Here is a 24,652-nt window from a genome sequence, read left to right as displayed (position 1 = left end):
GTCGAAATAGCAACTTAATGGCAAAGAGCTCCCAAAACCGTACCCTGGGATAGGAACCAGTATTTCCTCCATATAACCAAGGCGTGGAGATACCGCCGTGTGATCTTGATCGTACAAAGGGTTTCCCCTCAGGGAGAACCCTCTGGTTCTGAACCGCCACTGCAAGGGTCTCATGTACAGTAGGCCAAAGGGTATCACATTGGACGCTGCTGCCATGAGGCCCAACAGTTTCTCGAACTGTTTAACAGTGCGTGACTGGCCTAGCTTCAACTCTTTTGTGGCTGTGAAGACAGCAGCTACACGAACAGGCAATAGTGTGGCTCGCATCGTGACTGAATCCCATACCACACCAAAGAAAGTGGTTCTCTGTAGTGGAGAAAGCAAACTCTTCTCGGCATTGAGTTTCAACCCCAATTTCTTATGTGAGCGAGGACGACATCTCGATGCCGGGCCGCTAACTGTTCTGATTCCGCCAGAATTAGCCAGTCGTCGATGTAGTTCGCGAACAAGGCCAGAGCTGCATCTATGCCCTTCGTGAACGTGCGTGGTGATAGAGCTAGACAGAATGGAAGCACCCGATAATGGTATTCTTTACCCCAAAAGGAAACCTCAGGAACTTCCTGTGTTGAGGGAGGATGGAGACATGGAAGTAAGCGTCTTTTAAATCTATCGTGACAAACCAGTCCTCGGATCTGATTTGGGTCACGATCTGTTTGAGTGTGAGCATCTAGAACTTGAGTTTCATGACTGCACAATTCAACAGACGAAGATCTAAAATGGAACGCAACCCCCCATCCTTTTTTCGGAACAATAAAGTAGCAGCTGTAAAACCCTGATACTCTGTCGGTGAGTACACCTGTTCAATAGCTCCCTTCGCTAATAGAGACTCTACTTCTTGCTCCATTACCAGAGCCTGCCTGGGATGTACTAACGTGAGTAGCACCCAGTTGTAACGAGGTGGAGGAGAATGAAACTGGATTCTGTAACCTCTCTCTATTATCTGCAGGACCCATGGAGATATATTCAGCAGATTTTTCACTCTGTCAGAAATCCACTAAGGGTACCAGTCTCTCAAGACTGGCCTCTGGTGTTATTGTAACAGCCACTTCGGTGACCTGAATCATACTGGCAGGAAACAACCGAACTGACTGTTTTTGAACCCCCCTCAGAGGGTGCGAGTTTGACACAGAGTCGTGGTGATACTGAGCCATGTGCTCGCTGGAGACCGCTGCGCCCGAGGCACCAAGGGTGGCGGGGTTGGCAGAACGGCCTCCTGAGGGCACCAGGTGGGGCGGGCACCGTATACCGGTCGGGGTTGCCCTCAGAGGTCTGACACCAGTGGTGTCAGGACCTTGGCCTAGCCTTTTTCGCAGAAAAAACGGTCCTCAGATCCATCTTCTGCTTCAAAGGCGTCTGTTGAGAATGCCATTCCAGTCCCCAATCTTTCTGAGGGGGAGCACAGGAAACGACACTCTATCCTGTACAAGGAGTTTGTTAATGGCCAGGGCTGCTCCGCCCAGCAGCTCCATTTACGCCTTACCCACCAGCGCCAAGAGTTTCTAACTGGCCTGGAGAGTAATGCCAAGCCTTAAGGGGAGCCTAAGCCATGATAGCTCGCAAGCGTCTTTTCGGCCTTTGGCATCGGCCATGCCAAAGCTCTTTCAACCCAATTTATTAAACATACATTTTTAGAATTGAAAATACAGGCTGAAAGGGTTGATCCGGGATCTAATTTTTTATTAGTGGAGATCGGGAAAAACTGGAAGGCCCTGACATGGAAGTTATAAACTCCAAAACTCATTGTACACAGGGGATTGAGATGGAGAATCTTAAATTCCCTTAACTCCATGCTCAGCACATCCATCTCCTTGGAGGTGGACAGCTGCAGCACCAAATTATACCATTTAATTTCTCAAAATTAAAAGTAGTAAAAGATCAACCAGACAAGTTAACACAGTCTGGATGAAATGCTGAACTTATACATTAATCTAACTAATAAAAGTCAGATAAGCAAATTTAAATGCAGCCCACTTATTTAATTCCTCAGAATCAAACAGCAAATAATCAACCAGACAAGTCAACATAGTCTGAATGAAAGGCTGAATATATATTTATATACAGTATATATAGGCTTATACAGTGGGGAGAACAAGTATTTGATACACTGCTGATTTTGCAGGTTTTCCTACTTATAAAGCAGTGGTTCCCAATCCTGGTCCTGGGGACCCACAGCTCTGCACATTTTATATGTCTCCTTTATCTGACACACCCAGTTTAGTTCATAGAGCTCTTTCCTAACGAGATGATGATCTGAATCAGGTGTGTTAAATGAGGGAGATATACAAACTGTGCAGAGCTGTGGGTCCCCAGGACCAGGATTGGGAACCACTGTTATAAAGCATGTAGGGGTCTGTAATTTTTATCATAGGTACACTTCAACTGTGAGAGACGGAATCTAAAACAAAAATCCAGAAAATCACATTGTATGATTTTTTTAATAATTAATTTGCATTTTATTGCATGACATAAGTATTTGATCACCTGCCAACCAGTAAGAATTCCAGCTCTCACAGACCTGTTAGTTTTTCTTTAAGAAGCCCTCCTGTTCTCCACTCATTACCTGTATTAACTGCACCTGTTTGAACTTGTTACCTGTATAAAAGACACACACTCAATCAAACAGACTCCAGCCTCTCCACAATGGCCAAGACCAGAGAGCTGTGTAAGGACATCAGGGATAAAATTGCAGACCTCCACAAGCTTGGGATGGGCTACAGGACAATAGGCAAGCAGCTTGGTGAGAAGGCAACAACTGTTGGCGCAATTATTAAAAAATGGAAGAAGTTCAAGATGACGGTCAATCTCTCTCCCTGAAGAGAGCTGGGACCACAGTCTCAAAGAAAACCATTAGTAACACACTATGCCGTCATGGATTAAAATCCTGCAGAGCACGCAAGGTCCCCAGGCTCAAGCCAGAGCATGTCCAGGCCCGTCTGAAGTTTACCAATGACCATCTGGATGATCCAGAGGAGGAATGGGAGAAGGTCATGTGGTCTGATGAGACAAAAATAGAGCTTTTTGGTCTAAACTCCACTCGCCGTGTTTGGAGGAAGAAGAAGGATGAGTGCAACCCCAAGAACACCATCCCAACCGTGAAGCATGGAGGTGGAAACATCATTCTTTGGGGATGCTTTTCTGCAAAGGGGACAGGACGACTGCACCGTATTGAGGGGAGGATGGATGGGGCCATGTATCGCGAGATCTTGGCCAACAACCTCCTTCCCTCAGTAAGAGCATTGAAGATGGGTCATGGCTGGGTCTTCCAGCATGACAACGACCCGAAACACACAGCCAGGACAACTAAGGAGTGGCTCCGTAAGAAGCATCTCAAGGTCCTGGAGTGGCCTAGCCAGTCTCCAGACCTGAACCCAATAGAAAATCTTTGGAGGGAGCTGAAAGTCTGTATTGCCCAGCGACAGCCCCGAAACCTGAAGGATCTGGAGAAGGTCTGTATGGAGGAGTGTGCCAGAATCCCTGCTGCAGTGTCTGCAAACCTGGTCAAGAACTACAGGAAACCTATGATCTCTGTAATTGCAAACAAAGGTTTCTGTACCAAATATTAAGTTCTGCTTTTCTGATGCATCAAATACTTATGTCATGCAATAAAATGCAAATTAATTACTTAAAAATCATACAATGTGATTTTCTGGATTTTTGTTTTAGATTCCGTCTCTCACAGTTGAAGAGTACCCATGATAAAAATGACAGACTTCTACATGCTTTGTAAGAGGGGAAACCTGCAAAATAAGCAGTGCATCTACCTCCTCAGAGAGGAAGAAGCGGCGCAGGCTTCCGATCCCAGAGAGAGAGAGCGCTGGAACCCCCGAGTAAAGGCAGAGCAAAGGCGGTGTCCGTCTATAACCCCTCCTCGAGAGCCATCTGCGAACCCCACAATACCAGCTTCCGTGCTGCCTCGGCAACAACGGGTACGGTACTGCGAGGAACGCGAGCCTGAACACCCTCCTCAAAGAGTGACAAGCGGGAACGAAGCGAGTAAAGCGATTGTAACTCGCAATGCTCGTAGTCAGCGCCCTCGAGCGCTCACAGATTATGCTCCGTTCCAAACAATCAACACATACATCGTGTGTATCCCCACCCGTAAGGAAAGAGGGCAGGGAGGAACACACGATCTAAGGTTGTTTTGTTCGCCACAATATCTATGCTTGTGACTGATATAGTGACAGACAACAATAAATAAGAAAAGACAGTATGTAACACAGAGCACTTGCTGAGGTGAACCGGATGTCCTTTATCCTTTCCTGGTCGTGACATCACCCGCCGTGACGCCCACTCTCGCCATTGGACTAGTTGACACAAGTGCTTCAGACGCAATCACACAGGAGCGTTCCCAAAGCGTCATTGACGCATCGTGAGTTCCCTTTGAAAGGAAACACAGCATATTTGTAAAAACTGCAGAACATGAGTAGCTGTGAATTAACATGTAACATTTTAGTCCAATGATGGTGATGAAGATTTACAAAATGGTTTAAATAACATAAAGATTAACCAAAATCAGATAAATCATTGTGTAGTGTTTGGAGTTTTCCTGGTAACTGTTCCAGCAAACTTTTATTTCTTTAATTATTAAATTGGTTAAATAGAATTTAAAACAATTACTTACTTTATCAATATAATATTTATTTTGTTCTGCAAGACAGGGAAAATATGTATTTTTGTTTATAATTAATATTTTGAGTTTGTTCTGTGAGTGACGTCATTGGTAATGGACCGGTCACGTGCCTGCTCTCTTTCAGAACAGCCTGTGATTGGAGAGAGTCAGATATGTCTCTGTATTTAAGAGCAAAAATATGCTGTATTAAGTAAAGTTTCAAGTTGAAATTTATTATAGAAGTGTCATAAAATGGGAACAGATATGCATTTTTCTGCCTACAATTCAATGTATTTTCTGAGTTTTATAAGCGCATGTGTTTGTTTTATGTTGCCGCCTGCACGCCAAATTAAAGTGCAGTTATTGTTAATAATATTATTTAATTAAATTTTATTTAATAATTTGCCCAGAACTGTCTTACCGGGAGGAGAGTTGAAGATGAGGTCTTTCCTGTGGAGATCCCACCCGACAGCAGCCTCATACTTACTGCCGGGCCCGATCTTTTACGGGACAGGTGTTCAGAAAGTGCCCAGCTCCGCTACAGTAGAGGCACAGTCCCCTGGATCTCCGGCGTTCTATCTCCTCCCGGGAAAGCCGAGCTCTACCCACCTTCATGGGTTCTTGATCGAAAATGGGGCTGACCGTATCATTGCCACTGGAGGCACACATGTTCGCTGCTCCAGACGATGAAGACGAGAGTCCACCCGTAGAGCCAGTTCAAAAAGTTCATCCAGCCTCCTTGGAAGATCCAGGGTGTAAATCTCCCTCTGGATACGGCCAGCCAACCCATGCAGGAACATGTCCCACTGCGCTTCCTCGTTCCAACGGCACTCAGCGGCAAGGGTGTGAAACTCGATCGAATAATCAGAGACCGGTCTCTTACCCTGACGAAGATCTGCGAGTTGCAGAACCGCCCTATCAAACACCCTCTTTATCTCCTCCGAGAGTGCCTGGAATGGGGAACAGCACAGATGTTGGTTCTCCCACACCGCCGTTCCCCACAGAGCCGCACGTCCCAACAGCAGCGTCAGCACAAACGCCACCTTGGACTGTTCGGTATTGAAGGTTTGTGGCTGAAGGGAGAAAAACATCGATCACTTGGTTAAAAATGCTCTGCAAAAATTTGGCTCACCCGAATAAAGCTCTGGAGTAGGTAACCATGGCTCCGGTTGACGGCTGGGTGCTGGAGGGGTGGGGGGAACCGGCGGCGTGCATGTCGCAGTGGGACCTGCTAGTTGTTGAAGCTGCAGGGTGAATTCGGACACCTGCGTCACCAAGGCTTGCACTGCACGACCTGTAACCGCCAAATTCTCCTCTTGTTGATCCATTTGAGAAATACTGCGAGAAAGGAACTCACCCAAATCAGGAGTACTTGCTGAATCCATGGTTGGTCAGATCGTTCTGTAATGATATAGAAAACACGGATTCAAATGCTAGTAAAATAATGTTTATTGATGACAGTCAGATGGAATGGGATGAGTGGTGGGAGAAAGCAAGTGCCCGGAACAGTCTCTCTTGGCGACGCAGGGACGCCGATGAGCAACCCGATCTCACGAAGTGGATGAAGGAGCGAAGGAAGTCCAACTGGAACTCAGAATCCCCACAGAAACTCGAAGGGAAGACTTCTGTAGCAGACGGCAGATAGAACGGACTGGTGCGCTAAATCCACTGTGAAATACTGGAAACTGGGGGACAGGCAGAGGACGGGAAACACACCGGGACAACTCCACAACGATCTGACAAAGACAAGATGCAAACTGTGAGCATAAATAGGAGCCGCTGATCAGATGCAGCTGGCGCTGCTGATCAGCGGTAGTGATTAGTGACCACGCCCACACGCACACACAACAACTCAAGGCGAAAAAGAGTCAGTGAATTCATGAACCGTGACAGTTTTAATGGAAGTTTTGTTCAAATCTAAACCTGAAGAAATCCTGATGTTGTTCTTTGAACCAAATGTGATCATAAACTCCACCCTCTTACAACACTGACCAGGAAGAGACTGACTTATTATTTCTCTTTTCTGTCATGCTGACTCTCTTCCCTCTCCACAAAAGCAATAAAGAAGCAGCGATCAGTGGAGAATGATGACAAACACTTTCAAGAAGGATTTTTGAGACATTTGTTTCTGAACAGACAGCAGATCGCTGTGATTCTTAAGGTGATTCATTTTTAAAACCGTTATTCAGAAAGTGAAAGTAAAGTTTGTGTTGTTGGAGCTCAAACGGTGATAATGGCTTCACTAAATGTTTCTGCAGAAGAGCTTTCTTGTCCTGTGTGCTATGAAATCTTCAAGGCTCCTGTTCTTTTACCATGTAGTCACAGTTTCTGTAAAGAGTGTCTTCAACAGTTCTGGAGAACCAAGAAAACTCAGGAGTGTCCTGTCTGCAGGAGAAGATTCACAAAAGATCAACCTCCTCTTAATCTGGCATTAAAAAACTTGTGCGAGTCAATCCAGAAGGAGAGAAATGAGACGCATACATCAGGATCTGAGGAGATCTGCAGTTTACACAGTGAGAAACTCAAACTCTTCTGTCTGGAGGACAAACAGCCTGTTTGTTTAGTGTGTATTACTTCACAACAACATGACAATCATAAATTCAGACCCATCAGTGAAGTGGTTTCATCATATAAGGTAAGACAAATATCTCTGGTTTTACATGTAAATGAAACTGAAAGTGACATAAAGAGAGTAGAAAACACACTCATTCAAACACACACACTCGAACACACTTGAACACACATACACTCACACACACACACACACACACACACACACACACACACACACACACACACACATGTCTGGTGCACTATCTTTGTGAGGACTCTCCATAGACGTAATGGTTTTTATACTGTACAAACTGTATATTCTATCCCCTTACACTGCCCCTATCCCTAAACCTACCCATCACAGGAGACATTCTGCATTTTTACATTTTCAAAAAAACTAATTCTGTATGATTTATAAGCTTTTGTACCCATGGGGACCTCAATTTAGGTCCCCACGGTGACACGAGTCCCCATAAGTCTGTGTGCATTCAGGTTTAAGTCCCCACCGGTGTAGAAAAACATGTCCACACATCACACACACACACACACACACACACACAGAGACACACACTCACTCACACAGACATGCGCACACACACACTCACCCACACACACACTCACTCACACACACACAGGGCCCTGTCATACATCCGGAGCAATGCAGCGCCAGCAGCGACGCAAGTGTTTTGCTAGTTTCAGCCTGAAAAGTTTCCATTTTCACGTCCGGCCCACATTGTTTAAATAGCAAATGCATTTGCGCCGATCTGTTCGCCCATGGGCTGCTGGTCTGAGAACGAGGTGTGTGTTCAGCGGCATTGTTGGACCTTTACTATTTTGAGGAACTGAAATAGACTGAGCCATTGACCAACCTGGGCTAAAGTCAATGGCGCAATATTTTTTTTGTTATTTAAAGAGCAGGTTAGTAATGTGCGCCTATAGGTGGGTCCACAACACACGTACACTCTGCTTATCACACACACACCTGACAAATATTAAAGGGGTGGTTGATTATGATTTGACTTTTCTAACTTTAGTTAGTGTGTAATGTTGCTGTTTGAGCATAAACAACATCTACAAATTTCAAAGCAAAGGGAGATATTTTATTTGACACAAATTGCTTTTTAAGGACTACAACAAACGGCTGGTAGGGACTACACAACATTCCTCCTGGGTTAGTGACATCACCAACACTAAAATTTACATAAACCCCGCCCCTGGAACACAATTGATAGCTTATCAAGAAAGAATATGCTAATCAATGTCTAGAAGATAGTTAACTCCACATAAGCTACATAAATTCATCAACTAACCATTCAGAAATGTCCTGTTGCTTCTACATGTTGTCTCTTCTTCTTGAGTCTCTCCATCATTGTCTGACTCCGGTTTGAACATACAAAGTCCAAAAGTTTTTGAAATTTTCAGTGCATGTGTGTGTGAGGTCACAGAACAAAGAAGAAGACATTGTTTGCGGGCAGCCAATGAAGACCATACGTTAATTATGCAAATGTGTTACATTGTTACGTATGCCGGTCACAGAAGTGAGACTGGAGTTCCTGACAACTCGTTTAGGCGGTTCAGACTCGATTCTTTCTTTTGGGAGACAATAACTTTATTTATCGAGCACTTTACACTTTACAACTTTGCAGAACATTTACATTCACAAACAGCCATATTACACACTGCATGAAATAGAATATTCGAAAAAGCATATGGGGCACTTTAAGACCTTTTAACAAACTTGATGCTGTTGAAAAAGTCCTATTTAAGTGTTGATTTGATTGAATAGGGCTTCAGTAATCAGGACTGGTTGTGTTTAGTCCAGCTGAACCGCACTATAAATACATTTCATGGTAGGAAGACTGTTCCAAAGTTTTGGTGCTAAATAGGAAACCCGCCAGCGGTCGATTTTGATATTCTATGTATTATCAACTGGCCGGAATTTTGAGATTGCAATAGACGTGAAGGACTATAATGCGCTAAGAGCTCGCTCAAGTACTGCGGAGCTAAACCATTTAGTTCTTTATAAGTAATCAGCAATATTTTAAAATGTATACAATGTTTAATAGGGAGCCAATGGCTAATATGGTCCTTCCTGGTTCTGGTAAGAACTCGAGCTGCTGCGTTTTGGACCAGTTGTAATTTGTTTATTAAGCATGCAGGGCAACCACCCATAATAGCATTACAATAATCTAGCCTTGAGGTCATGAACGCATGAACTAATTGTTCCGCATTTGTCAATGAGAGCATATGACATAATTTAGATATATTTTTAAGATGGAAAAATGCGGTTTTACAGATACTAGACACGTGACTTTCAAATGAAAGATTGGTATCAAAGAGCACACCCAGGTTCATAACCGACGACGAAGACTTGACAGAGCAGCCATCAAGTGTTAGACAGTATTCTAGGTTATTACGTGAGGAAGTTTTTTGTCCAATAATTAGAATCTCTGTTTTTTTCAGAATTAAGCAGTAGGAAATTACTAGTCATCCATTTTTTTATATCACCTATGCATTCCGTTAATTTTGTGAATTGGTAAGTTTCGTCGGGGCGTGAAGAAATATAGAGCAGAGTATCATCAGCAAAACAGTGAAAACTAATTCCATGTTTCCTAATGATATCTCCTAAGGGTAGCATGTACAGAGTGAACAGCAGCGGTCCTAGTACTGAGCCTTGTGGTACGCCATACGGAACTTGTGATCGATGAGACATCTCTTCATTTACTGCTACAAACTGATAACGGTCAGATAAGTATGATTTAAACCATGCTAATGCAATTCCACTAGGGGCACTATGCAGCTTTCTGTTTTTGTCAAACAGCGACCCCTAGAGTCGCTGTGGAGTACTTGTATTTAACGTTACTGTCGTAAATAGCACTCGCGCAAACCCGTCTCTGCACTCACGGCCTGATCCATTCCGCCCTCTATACCGGTACCTGTTCAATAGGATGGAAGCTGTAACGAGTGGAAATAAGGTGTGGCCCCTTTAAGAGCTGCGCGCGCCCTGTTAAACTGTCGTCGGCAGTCTGTGTTGTATCATGTGCACCTCGAACACCCGTATGCGGGTTATTTCAGTTTGATGCTCATTCTTATCCTACTTTTGTTTATCAACTAAAGATGTGGATGGTAGAACGGGTGACAGACAGTTACACGAGTTCGACTGGGGAATAAAGTGCAAGTTGTGAGATGCCAATCGCCTCCGTGAGTCTGTCTGGCTCTCGGTAATAACTTTATCTGTGAGCTATCCCTATTTCTCCTCCTGACAGAACACGTTACAAAGCGTCGGACGTCGAACAGGCACAGATAACCTCTGAAGATGTCTACTAGTCCATCAACAAGAACGATATTTACTCGAGCCTGACTCCTTGCTCGGTCAGTCTGCCGTTTCCTTTCTTTCGTCTTCTGACAAAGCTTTCCTAGCTTTGTGTGCAGTGCCGTAAAGCAATTTTTTACATCGCGAGACCTGATATCACGCGATACTTCCTGACGCGACCCGCCGTCCCAAAGTTGCAAGGGTGGTTTTTCCGCTCACAGGCGCTCGGGGGATGCGCGACGACCACCATTCAACCCGAAAACAAGTCATATAACTATTCCAATGACTCCGAAGCTGTTCGGTTAAGGTAAAAAAGTTACTTAGTGCACCTTTAAAAGAATGTTGTGGTCAATAGTATCAAATGCAGCACTAAGATCGAGTAACACTAATAGCGAGATACAACCACGATCGGATGATAAGAGCAAATCATTTGTGACTTTAATGAGAGCAGTCTCAGTACTATAGTACGGTCTAAATCCTGACTGAAAATCCTCGCAGATATCATTTCTTTCAAGAAAGGAACACGGTTGTGAAGATTCTGCCTTTTCTAGTATCTTTGACAGAAAAGGTAGATTCGAGATCGGCCTGTAATTGACTAATTCTGTACGATCAGTTTTTTAACAAGCAGTTTAATCATAGCCAGCTTAAAAGTTTTTGGTACGTATCCTAGAGACAAAGATTAATTAATGATATTAAGAAGAGGATCTATGACCTCTGGGAGCATCTCTTTCAGTAGCTTAGTCGGTATAGGGTCTAACATACATGTCAATTTAGATGATTTAACAAGTTTAACAAATTCTTCCTCTCCTAGAGCAATGAATGAATCAAATTTTTCCTCAGGGAGACTACAATGCACTGCCTGATGCGATACTGTAGTAGACGGTTGCATAGTTATAATTTTGTCCCTGATATTATCAATCTTATAAGTGAAGAAGTTCATTACTGCTGTGCTGCTTGGAAACTTCTGTGTTTGAAGCTTTCTTTTTCGTTAGTTTAGCCACTGTTTCAAATAAATACCTAGGATTATGTTTATTTTCTTCTACTAGGGTTGAAAAATAAGCAGATCTAGCAGCTTTTAAAGCCTCTTTGTACGTAATCGAGCTCTCTTTCCATTAAATGCGAAATACCTCTAGTTTTGTTTTCTTCCAGTTGTGCTCCATTTTTCTGGCTGCTCTCTTAAGGGCCCGCGTGTGCTCGTTGTACCACGACGTTGGACTATATTTTTTAATCTTCTTTAAGCGCAACGGAGTAACTGTGTCTAAAGTGCTGGAAAAGAGAGAGTTAAAAGTTTCTGTCGCAATATCAAGTTCTTCTAAGCTATCTGGGATGCTGAGATGATGAAACTGATCAGGAAGATTATTGATAAAGCAATCTCTAGTGGCAGAAGTGATAGGTCTAACATATTTATAACATGGAGTCGGCTTTGCAGCCTTGGCTAAATGAAGTTTACACGAGACTAGATAATGATCTGAGATGTCATCGCTCTGCTGCAGAAATTCAACGGCATCAACATTGATTCCGTGTGATAATATCAGATCTAGAGTATGATTACGACAATGAGTAGGTCCTGACACGTGTTGTCTAACTCCAATAGAGTTAAGAATGTCTTTAAATGCCAGTCCAAATGCATCTTTTTCGTTATCTACATGTATATTAAAATCACCAACAATAATGACTTTATCTGCAGCCAGTACTAACTCTGATAGAAAGTCAGCAAATTCTTTGATAAAGTCTGTATGGTGCCCTGGTGGCCTGTATACAGTAGCCAGCACAAATCTCAAATGTGATTTATCATTTACACTATGTATTGCTATATTAAGCACCAACACTTGAAAATAATTATATTTGAAACTAGACTTCTTAGTAATTGTAACAATATTACTATAAATAACAGCAACACCTCCCCCTTTGCCTTTCAGACGAGGTTCATGTTTATAACAGTAATCTTGCGGGGTGGACTCACTTAAAGGAGAACTTGGTAACTTTTTTAACTTAATAAAACTGTCTAGAAATCATTTGGATGGTTAAACAACCTGTTCTGGTGATACTGGTGACTTTCCCCGCTCCCCCCAGCGTTCCCAGGCGGAAAAAAAACCAACCTTGCAACTTGGGGACTAGCGTCCCAGCAAAATAGAAATTGGAAGTCTCGTGAGAAGCGGGAACGAGAACGAGCGCGAAACACGAATCGCTTTACGGCAATTCAACATAAACACACGCATGTATGATGTATTACCAGATTACCCACCTCGGTAGACAAAGCTCCACACGATTCAGTTGGCTTGCTCCGATCAAAACAAACGCACATGAGCAGCGGTAGAGAGGGGGAGGAGGCCGCCGCAAGTGAGTTTTTTACGACTGTGTTGTGAAATATACGCCCCCCACAGCTGTAGGGGGAGCTCGTGGGGAAAACATGCGACAACAAAAGGGAAAATCAGCGAAGAAGTGACTAGAGTTCGCTAGAGTTGCCGAGTTCTCCTTTAAAGTAATGTCTGTGACATAATGTCTGTAATCATATTATTAACAATAAGAGCTTTTGAAGTAAGGGATCTAATATTCAGCAACCCAAGCTTTATCATTTGCTCATCTGTATTATATCTGGTTTTTATTTGTTGAACATCAATTAAATTTTTACCCTTAGATGGGTTTGGAAGTTTTTTGTATTTCCTAATTCGGGGAACATATGGGGAACATTCGATCTCTATATGATGATAGCTAGGTGAAAGAGGCTCTATGTGATGGGATTTATCTGACCTTGATGACGTGAGACAGATGGAAGATGGTCGGTTTAGCCAGTCTGTCTGCTTCCTGACCTGAGCCCCAGATTGTCATGTTTGAGCTCTTCACTGTAATCTTGTGTTTTATGTTTTTTTGTTCAATTCTAGGAGGAGATCAATACAGCACTGAAGACCTTACAAGAGAAACTTAAACGCAAGGAAAAAATGAAAGGAGAGTTTGAGAAAACAGTTCAACACATCAAGGTGAGGAAACAGGATCAAGAGTCATGTATAGTATCACTGTATACAGTTATGATTTAATATAATGGATTATAGTTTATTATTTCTGTAAATGACGAGCATCAATCTGCTTCTGGATCCGTTCTATGTCGGGTATCTGAGTTTATCTCTGATATGAATGATGTGAAGTGTTGATGTGTGTCGATTGAGATGATTGAAGTGAATGTGATGTGATTTCAGTCTCAAGCTGAGCACACAGAGCGTCAGATTAAACAGCAGTTTGAGAAGCTTCATCAGTTTCTCAGAGATGAAGAAGAAGCTACAGTCACTGCACTGAGGGAGGAAGAGGAGCAGAAGAAGCAGAGGATGAAGGAGAAGCTGGAGGAGATGAACACACACATCTCAGCTCTTTCACACACAATCAAAGACATGGAGGAGATGATGAAAGCCAATGACGTCTGCTTTCTGAAGGTCTGATTTCAGATCATTGGTTGATCATTGGTTGATTGATTGAGTTGTTGATGATAAATGGTGTGTTTGTTCTGCAGGAGTTTCCCGTCTCAATGGAAAGGTGAGTGATCTGCTCCTGTCTCTGGTCTCTCTGGTTCTGATCCAAAGCCACTGCAGTTCTGACTCCTGAATGTTCTTCCAGAGTCCAGAGCTCACAGCCGGATCCACAGATGGCTTCTGGAGCTTTGATTCATTCACCACAATACTTGGGCAACCTGCCGTTCAGAGTCTGGAAGAAGATGCAGGACATCGTCCAAAACAGTGAGTCTGACTTCAGAAGATTTGAGCTGGAGAGTTACAGGTTCTGCATGACACAGACAGATAGATAGATAGATAGATAGATAGATAGATAGATAGATAGATAGATAGATAGATAGATAGATAGATAGATAGATCAAGGCATCACTATTGTTATTGCTCATACTTATTATTAGTGGTCCTTGCCAAACGCAAGGCATCACTAGTGTTCTCTTGCATACTTATTATTCTCCTTTTTAGTGGGTGCTTGCCAAAGGCAAGGCACTCACTGTTGTTATTACTCATACTTATTATTCTTTTTATTCCACCAAAAGTTTTACGCACTACTCCTCCCGCAGCATTTGTCACAGACCCACGAATGAGGCGTCAAATCATGCGGATTATTCGGGAATGGTGTGCACTGACTTTAAAGCGATCGGGGGTACGGTGTTCGCCCCAGGGGTGAAAAAGCGGCCGAAAAATCCCATAGACTTAACATTGCGACAAATTTGACGAGTCATAACTCAGAGCGAGGATTTCGCCGAAACGTGTGATTTACCTAGCAACTGCCTAGCAACGCCCTAGCAACCACACAGAATACCCTAGCAACACCCTAGCAACCGCCCAAAATACCCTAGCAACAGCCTAGCAACACCATAGCAACCACCCAGAACGCCCTAGCAACCATCCAAAATACCCTAGCAACACCATAGCAACCACCCAGAATACCCAAGCAACCACCTAGCAACACCTTAGCAACCACTCATAACACCCAAGCAACGCCCTAGCAACCACCCAAAATGCCCTAGCAACTGCCTAGCAACACCATAGTAACCACACAGAATATCCTATCAAGTCAAGTCAAGTATATTTGTATAGCGCTTTTCACAATACAGATTGTATCAAAGCAGCTTCACAGTATTAAATTAAAATAATACAACAAGGTTTGTTTCTAGTGGAATTTATTGATTAATAAAATAAAATTAAATATCCCCAAAATATGCCCAACTGAGCAAGCCAAAGGCAACAGTGGCAAGGAACCGAAAAACTCCATCAAGTGACCTAATCAACCACCTAGCAACAGCATAGCAACCACCCAGAACACCCTAGCAAGCATTGTCGAGCACCTTAGCAATCAAAATCCAAAGAGGGATATCTTCCATTTTGAATGTCACAGACAAATGTGAGTTGGTTTATATCATTCATAATGACAAGCAGCATTTGGAGTTTCATCATTGGCAGCTCTCAAGCCACTCCCTAGCAACCAAACAGAGTGCCATAGCAACCGTTTATCAAGACCTATATCTCTGCATCAGAATATCGTATAGAGATGGGGGTTGGCTCGTTTGTTTCGGTTGGGAAACAGTCTATTATTAAAGACTTTAAGAACTCTATAAGAACTCCATAGTAACCATCTTTGACAACTACCAACCACCTAGTAACACCATAGCAACCACCAAAAATACCTTAGCAACTGCCCTAAACACCCTAGCAACGTCTAGAAGCATTCTAGTAACCACCCAAAATACCCTAGCAACCACCCAGAACACCCTAGCAACTGCCTAGCAACACCCTAGCAACCGCCTAGAAACCACTAAAGAATACCCTAGCAATCGCCTAGCAACACCATAACAACCACCAACAATACCCTAGCAACCGCCTAGCAACACCATAGCAACCACCTAGAACACAATAGCAACCGCCTAGCAACGATCTAGCAACCACCCAGAACACCCTAGCAACCGCCTAGTAACACCATATAAACCACCCAGAAAACCCTAGCAACGACCCAGAACACCCTAGCAACCACCTAACTTTCTGTTTGCTGACAGGACGTTGCTTATGGCCCGCTGCTGCTCCAGCACTCTCTGAATCATTTTCTGTCTCGAACCCTACCTTGTAGTGCATTCTGTGATGAGGTAGTGCTCCGAGAAGACAAAACAAAACAAGGACATACAGGGTGAAATAGCATTGCAATATTATAATTACAATTTTATTTTTATATAACAAGACAGAAGAGATAGATAACAGTCAGCTACAATTTACTATATATTTCTTAAATAAACACATTATCTTAAATATTATATTATAAAAAAAGAAATATAAGTTATTATAATTTATAATATCCAAAATCATGCCTATATACTACATTCAGCTATACAAACAACTATACCTTTTTCTGTTTTCATTTAATTATTGCAAATATAAACATTCAACACTCACCGATGGCCAGATGCAAGCGGTGACCAAAGCATTGTAGTCTGACCCAATTGTTAAGTTTGGTAGCTTTCACCACATTAGCGCCGTTGTCTGTAATAATGGATACTTCATTCTCTTCTTTTAAGTTCCAGCTGGCTAAAATTTCCCACAGTCCATGGGCTATGTTTTCACTGGTGTGGGATTCAGGGAAATATACAACGCCCAGACAACGTGCTTTTAATTCAAAATCTTAAGTAAGAAAGTGAACGGTAAAGCTCATGTAGGGCTCAGTCGTACGACTGAACCACAGGTCAGTGGTGCTAGCGTAGAAGTCCACTTGGCGCAGCTCAGAACTCACAGTCTTCACTCATGTGTTGTACATCTGTGGAATTGCAACTTGAGAAAAATAATTTCTCGATGGCAGCTGATATCTCCAGTCCAATTTGTTAATTAGACTCACAAAGCCTTCTCTGCTCACGATGTTAACAGGCATCATGTCTTTAGCTAAAAAGCGCGTGATAGCTTCTGTTAATTCCCTGTGGCGTTTTGATGTTTTTTCATATGAGTTACATTTGCAAAACTTTGATCAATGTCTGTTTCGTTAGCAGTGTTGGGCCTACTTTTGAACTCGTTATATAGCTTCCTGTGGTTGTGTTCCAGGTGAGAGTGGAGATTCGTTGTGTTTCCTCTTGACGTGGCCACAATTGTTCGGCACGACCTACACAGTACCTGCACTTGTGACACGTCTCCTCTCGAGAAGCCAAAATATTGCCATATTTCTGACATGGAGTTCTTTTTAGCAACAAGTTCTTCACTACTGTCATTTTCGCTTGTCTCAACACCCGCCATTAGTTTTAGTTTTCCACCATCTGCTCTGAGCACTCTGAGCCACTAGGTTCCTCTTACTGGGGAGGCGGGGTATAAAGATAGTAAGGCCCCATCTGATTGGTCAAATTTGGATAAACAACCTATGCATGCAACGCACAAATGCTTGGCAGAAGTTGGCACATGCTTTTTTTTTTTTTTTTTTTTTTTTTTAATCGCACCTCTCTGCGATATGGATATCGCATATACTATTATCGCGATAACGATAATTTTTCGATATATTGTGCAGCCCTACTTTAAACTTTAAACTACTTTAAACTTTAAACTACTTTAAACTTGAAACTAATTTAAACTTCAAACTACTTTAAACTTTAAACTAATTTAAACTAATTTAAACTTAAAACTAATTTAAACTTCTTCAAACTTTCTGGTCCAAACTTTCTCAAGCCAACTTAAAGTTTGTCTCGACGAACTTATTTAGACTAAATTTCTAATTGCTACTCCTCCTAGACTTTTCAAGCTACATTCACCAAACTCGGCTCAGACCTTCAGATTGTTCTGACTCGAGTTGCTATATCTTTTCAGACTGATCCGACTAAAATCGGATAAAAATATCCGGTTTTCCTAAAAATGACGACTAAAACTCGGATAATTCCCATTGACTTTCATTGCAGAATGTTCAAATTTAGCCTAACTGTCTGTCTATCTCTTTCTAACTAATCTATCTTTCTTTCTTTCCAACTAATCTTTCTTTCTTTCTAACTAATCTATCTTTCTTTCTTTTCTAACTAATCTTTCTTTCTAACTAATCTTTCTTTCTTACTAATCTGTCTTTCTTTCTTTCTTTCTTTCTTTTCTAACTAATCTATCTTTCTTTCTTTTTAAAACCTTTCTTTCTTTCTTTCTTTCTTTCTTTCTTTCTTTCTTTCTTTCTTTCTTTCTTTCTTAACTAATCTATCTTTCTTTCTTTCTAACTAATCTTTCTTTCTTTCTTTCTTTCATTCTTTCTAACTAATCTATCTTTCTTTCTAACTAATCTATTTTTCTTTCTTTCTTTCTTTCTTTCTAACTAATCTATCTATCTATCCATCTTTCTTTCTAACTAATATATATTTCTTTCTATATATCTATAATCTATCTATCTATCTATCTATCTATCTATCTATCTATCTATCTATCTATCTATCTATCTATCTATCTATCTATCTAATCTATTCTTTCTTTCTAACTAATCTATTTTTCTTCTTTCTTTCTAAACAATCTGTTTTTCTTTCATTCTAACTAATCTTTTTTCCTTCTTTCTTTATAACTAATCTATGTATCTTTATTTCTAACTAATCTATTTATCTTTCTAACTAATCTAGCTATCTATCTATCTTTCTAACTAATATATATTTCTTTTTTTCTTTTTTTCTTTCTTTCTTTCTTTCTTTCTTTCTTTCTTTCTTTCTTTCTTTCTTTCTTTCTTTCTTTCTATCATCTATCTATCTTTCTTTATTTCTAACTATTCTTTCTTTCTTACTAATCTTTATTTCTTTCTTTCTAACTAATCTTTCTTTCTAACTAATCTTTCTTTCTTTTTTCTTTCTAACTTTTCTTTCTCTCTGTCTTTCTAACTTTCCTTTCTTTCTTTCTTTCTTTCTTTCTTTCTTTCTTTCTTTCTTTCTTTCTTTCTTTCTTTAACTAATCTTTCTTTTTAAGAGATTTTAAGAACTCTATAAAAACTCCATAGTAACCATCTGTGACAACTACCAATCACCTAGTAACACCATAGCAACCACCAAAAATACCTTAGCAACTGCCCTAAACACCCTAGCAACATCTAGAAATGCTTTAGTAACCACCAAGAACACCTTAGCAACTACTTAGCAACCACCCACAACACCTAGCAGCACCCTAGCAACCACCCAGAATACCTTACCAACTGCCTAGAAACCACCCAAAACACCAGAGTAACCACACAGAACACATTAGCAACTGCCTAGCAACCACCCAGAATACCCTAGCAACATGTTAATAATGCTAGCAACATGCTAATCAAGCTAACATCATGTTAGTAACATGGTACTCATGCTAGCACAATGCAAAAAAAACATGCTAAAAACATGCTTATCATGTTAGCATCATGCTAGCAACATGCTAATCATGCTAGCATTATTCTAACAACATACTAATCATAGTAAATCATGCTAGAATGTGGTAAATCGTAGTAAATCATCATAGAAACATGGCAAATCATGTTATAATGTGGTCAATTTTGGTAAATCATGCTAAAACCTGGTATATCATGGTATCACAACATGTTAATTGTGTTAACATCTGCCCAGTGGCGAGTTTTGCCACTGCAAGCACCACTCACATTTTCTTCAGGAAATGTACATTCTAGTTATTAAGTTGGCTTGCGAGCCAACTTACTGAAATCCTAATAAACTTATTATTATTCTTTTTCTTCTGCCCCTAAAATTTCTGACTCAAACTCCCCCTAGAGCTTTACCTCTACATACTCCAAACTCAGCTCAGACACTCAGACTGTTCTGACTCGGTTGTGCTATATCTTTTCTAACTGATCGGACTTATGTTTTTTTTTTTTTTTTTTTTAATCGCACCTCTCTGCGATATGGATATCGCATATACTATTATCGCGATAACGATAATTTTTCGATATATTGTGCAGCCCTACTTTAAACTACTTTAAACTTTAAACTACTTTAAACTTTAAACTACTTTAAACTTGAAACTAATTTAAACTTGAAACTACTTTAAACTTTAAACTAATTACACTTAAAACTAATTTAAACTTCTTCAAACTTTCTGGTCCAAACTTTCTCAAGCCAACTTAAAGTTTGTCTCGATGAACTTATTTAGACTAAATTTCTAATTGCTACTCCTCCTAGACTTTTCAAGCTACATTCACCAAACTCGGCTCAGACCTTCAGATTGTTCTGACTCGAGTTGCTATATCTTTTCAGACTGATCCGACTAAAATCGGATAAAAATATCCGGTTTTCCTAAAAATGACGACTAAAACTCGGATAATTCCCATTGACTTTCATTGCAGAATGTTCAAATTTAGCCTAACTGTCTGTCTATCTCTTTCTAACTAATCTATCTTTCTTTCTTTCTAACTAATCTTTCTTTCTTTCTAACTAATCTATCTTTCTTTCTTTTCTAACTAATCTTTCTTTCTAACTAATCTTTCTTTCTTACTAATCTGTCTTTCTTTCTTTCTTTCTTTCTTTTCTAACTAATCTATCTTTCTTTCTTTTTAAAACCTTTCTTTCTTTCTTTCTTTCTTTCTTTCTTTCTTTCTTTCTTTATTTCTAACTAATCTATCTTTCTTTCTTTCTAACTAATCTTTCTAACTAATCTTTCTTTCTTTCTTTCTTTCTTTCTTTCTTTCTTTCTTTCTTTCTTTCTTTCTTTCTTTCTTTCTTTCTTTCAACCTATCTATATTTCTTTCTAACTAATCTATCTTTCTTTCTAACTAATCTATTTTTCTTTCTTTCTTTCTTTCTAACTAATCTATCTATCTATCCATCTTTCTTTCTAACTAATATATATTTCTTTCTATATATCTATAATCTATCTATAATCTATGTATCTATCTATCTATCTATCTATCTATCTATCTATCTATCTATCTATCTATCTATCTATCTATTAGTTAGAATCTATCTTTCTAACTAATCTATTTTTCTTTCTTTCTAACTAATCTTTTTTTCCTTCTTTCTTTATAACTAATCTATGTATCTTTATTTCTAACTAATCTATTTATCTTTCTAACTAATCTATCTATCTATCTATCTTTCTAACTAATATATATTTCTTTTTCTTTCTTTCTTTCTTTCTTTCTTTCTTTCTTTCTTTCTTTCTTTCTTTCTTTCTTTATCATCTATCTATCTTTCTTTATTTCTAACTATTCTTTCTTTCTTACTAATCTTTATTTCTTTCTTTCTAACTAATCTTTCTTTCTAACTAATCTTTCTTTCTTTTTTCTTTCTAACTTTTCTTTCTTTCTGTCTTTCTAACTTTCCTTTCTTTCTTTCTTTCTTTCTTTCTTTCTTTCTTTCTTTCTAACTAATCTTTCTTTTTAAGAGATTTTAAGAACTCTATAAAAACTCCATAGTAACCATCTGTGACAACTACCAATCACCTAGTAACACCATAGCAACCACCAAAAATACCTTAGCAACTGCCCTAAACACCCTAGCAACATCTAGAAATGCTTTAGTAACCACCAAGAACACCTTAGCAACTACTTAGCAACCACCCACAACACCTAGCAGCACCCTAGCAACCACCCAGAATACCTTACCAACTGCCTAGAAACCACCCAAAACACCAGAGTAACCACACAGAACACATTAGCAACTGCCTAGCAACCACCCAGAATACGCTAGCAACATGTTAATAATGCTAGCAACATGCTAATCAAGCTAACATCATGTTAGTAACATGGTACTCATGCTAGCACAATGCAAAAAAAACATGCTAAAAACATGCTTATCATGTTAGCATCATGCTAGCAACATGCTAATCATGCTAGCATTATTCTAACAACATACTAACCATAGTAAATCATGCTAGAATGTGGTAAATCGTAGTAAATCATCATAGAAACATGGCAAATCATGTTATAATGTGGTCAATTTTGGTAAATCATGCTAAAACGTGGTATATCATGGTATCACAACATGTTAATTGTGTTAACATCTGCCCAGTGGCGAGTTTTGCCACTGCAAGCACCACTCACATTTTCTTCAGGAAATGTACATTCTAGTTATTAAGTTGGCTTGCGAGCCAACTTACTGAAATCCTAATAAACTTATTATTATTATTCTTTTTCTTCTGCCCCTAAAATTTCTGACTCAAACTCTCCCTAGAGCTTTACCTCTACATACTCCAAACTCAGCTCAGACACTCAGACTGTTCTGACTCGGTTGTGCTATATCTTTTCTAACTGATCGGACTTATGTTTTTTTTTTTTTTTTTTTTTTTTTTTTATGACAATCAAAACTCGGAAAAACCCCCATTGACCTAACATTGCGGCATGTTCAGATTTTCAAACTCCCCAACTTTCAAAAATTCAAATCTAAACTCCTTGAAGCCCTAGACTCAATCAAACTGCCATTCTATATACTATATGAGCCATTGAGACTCATTTAAACTAATAAACTCTCTACTCCATACACTTATAAACTAATTAACTTAACTCATGAATTCATAGACTTATGAACTCTTAAACTCATAAATTAATAAACTGAACTCTAGTAACCACTTAGTAACACCATAGCAACCACCCAGAACACCATACCAACACCCAGAACAGCCTAGCAACACCATAGCAATAACCCAGAAAACCCTAGCAACCACCCAAAATACTTTAGCAACAGCCTAGCAACCACCCAGAATACCATAGCAACCTCCTAGCAATACCGTAGCAACCAGCCAGAACACCCTAGCAACCGCCCAGCAACATCCTAGCAACCGCCTAGCAACACCCTAGCAACCACCCAGAACACCCTAGCAACCACCCAGCAATCACCCAGAACACCTTAGCAACCCACTAGAAACACCCTAGCAACGTTAAACTACTTCAAACTACTTTAAACTTCTTCAAACTTTCTGATCCAAACTTTCTCAAGCCAACTTAAAGTTTGTCTCGATTTTCTTAATCTAGTTGTTATTTAAATTTCCCAAAGTATCAGTTTCTCTTGATGGACACAAATGTCTGAATCCCATATTTACTGATGATGATAAAAACGAGTGTGAAACTAATGACAGCATTGACAGTAATCAGAGGAAAATGTGTTTGATCAACAAGGACGAGTGTCATAATTCATAATAATCTGTGTTGGGTTCACTGTCGATCATTATATGAAGATCAGAATAAAAGCATATTTTGATTGTGTCTCATCAGCTCCTGTGATTCTGGATCCAAACACTGCAGATCCACGTCTCGTCCTGTCTGATGATCTGACCAGTGTGAGATACAGCCGGAACATTCAACCTCTTCCTGATAATCCTGAGAGATTTGACTCTCTTCCCTGTGTTCTGGGTTCAGAGGGTTTTAACTCAGGAACACACTGCTGGGATGTGGAGGTTAAAGAGAATAAACACTGGACTCTTGGAGTAACAACAGCATCAATCCAGAGGAAGGGAAGTGTTTTCTTCAACACTGATGTCTGGAGTGTGTCGTACGGATGGACTCTAGGTTTTCGTGTTAAACAGAAGCTTGATCGTGTGAGAGTGAATCTGGACTATGACGGAGGAACGGTGTCGTTCTCTGATCCTGTAACTAACACACATCTACACACATTCACAACCACCTTCACTCACACACTCTTTCCATTCTTCCATTGTTATGGTTCTCTGAGGATCTTACCGGTCAATAGGGAGTGGCGTAACTTTGTTTTAAAAAGTGGGTGGGACAGGTCGGGTGGGACAGGTGGGGTGGGGTTGGGTGGGTTGAGGTGGGGTGGGGGTTGCTAATACAATGCTAAATCAGATATATGTACAATAACATTACGATGTCCAGCAATCGATTTAAATAGTAGGCTACATGGGGTTTAATTTGTAGTTTAATGATATGTAGTATGTGTATAAGATGTGTATCTTAATGGTCCAGTGGTAGAACTTTTGCCAAGTGTGTTGGAGGTTCTGGGTTCTAATACGCACTTGTATAGTTTTTAGCGCAATTTTCCACCGGACAAAATTGCGCCTGTTAACTCATGATTTCTGTTCTGTGCGTCTGTGTGCACCAATCTTGCACTTCTATCTACTCCTCAACCAGACCACCTAGAGACTTCGGGTTTTCGGCATTAAGGAAGGTCTAATCTCGGGAACGCACAAAAAAAATCCAGGAAAAGATTTACTATCTCTTAGTGTTGTGATCCCATGAGGTGAGAAAATTGCGCTAAAACACTCACTGAGTTTTTATTACTTCTTTTTTCTCGTATAGTTTTTTTTCTTTCATCAAAACCGATTATTTTTATCAGTGGTTGTATATGAGGAAGAGACACATTTGTATGCATTATGTTTTGTGATTTCACCAGAACGAATAGAGAGTATCCGCAACGGACTGAAGCGCGCGTCCAAGTGAAGACAGTATGGTGTGTGCTCGAGCCACACGAGAAAACACTGTATTTGCGCCACTCATTGCAGCAGCAGCGCGCACTTTGATCCATTGATTTAAAAAACACATTTCAGTGCTAGATCGTCTCTTATTTAAAAAACGAACGAAATGAATGCTCTGCCAGTTAACTGGAGATGTTTTATTTATTTGTAGAATTGGTACATTCGTGCCGCAAAATGTTTTAAAAAGTGGTGGGGACAAAATTGACCCTGGCAAAAAGTGGTGGGGACATGTCCCACCCGTCCCACCCGCAAATT

General features: G+C 40.4%; 1 protein-coding gene across 1 annotated transcript; it reads left to right on the top strand.

The window, feature by feature from the left end:
• Positions 1 to 6,113: 6,113 nt before the first annotated feature.
• Positions 6,114 to 24,362, top strand: LOC308679984 (E3 ubiquitin-protein ligase TRIM39-like; the record flags this gene model as incomplete). The annotated part of the gene is made up of 9 exons (XM_081347858.1): positions 6,114 to 6,306; positions 6,727 to 6,830; positions 7,020 to 7,304; positions 13,418 to 13,513; positions 13,730 to 13,960; positions 14,038 to 14,060; positions 14,142 to 14,260; positions 23,181 to 23,663; positions 24,316 to 24,362. 9 exons carry the CDS (start codon positions 6,114 to 6,116, stop codon positions 24,360 to 24,362), a joined length of 1,581 nt encoding a protein of 526 aa, XP_081203984.1.
• Positions 24,363 to 24,652: the final 290 nt, after the last annotated feature.

Source organism: Scardinius erythrophthalmus, assembly GCF_964197995.2.
Source record: "Scardinius erythrophthalmus genome assembly, chromosome: 19".
NCBI lineage: Eukaryota > Metazoa > Chordata > Actinopteri > Cypriniformes > Leuciscidae > Scardinius > Scardinius erythrophthalmus.
This window is presented reverse-complemented; position numbering and strand designations above follow the sequence as displayed.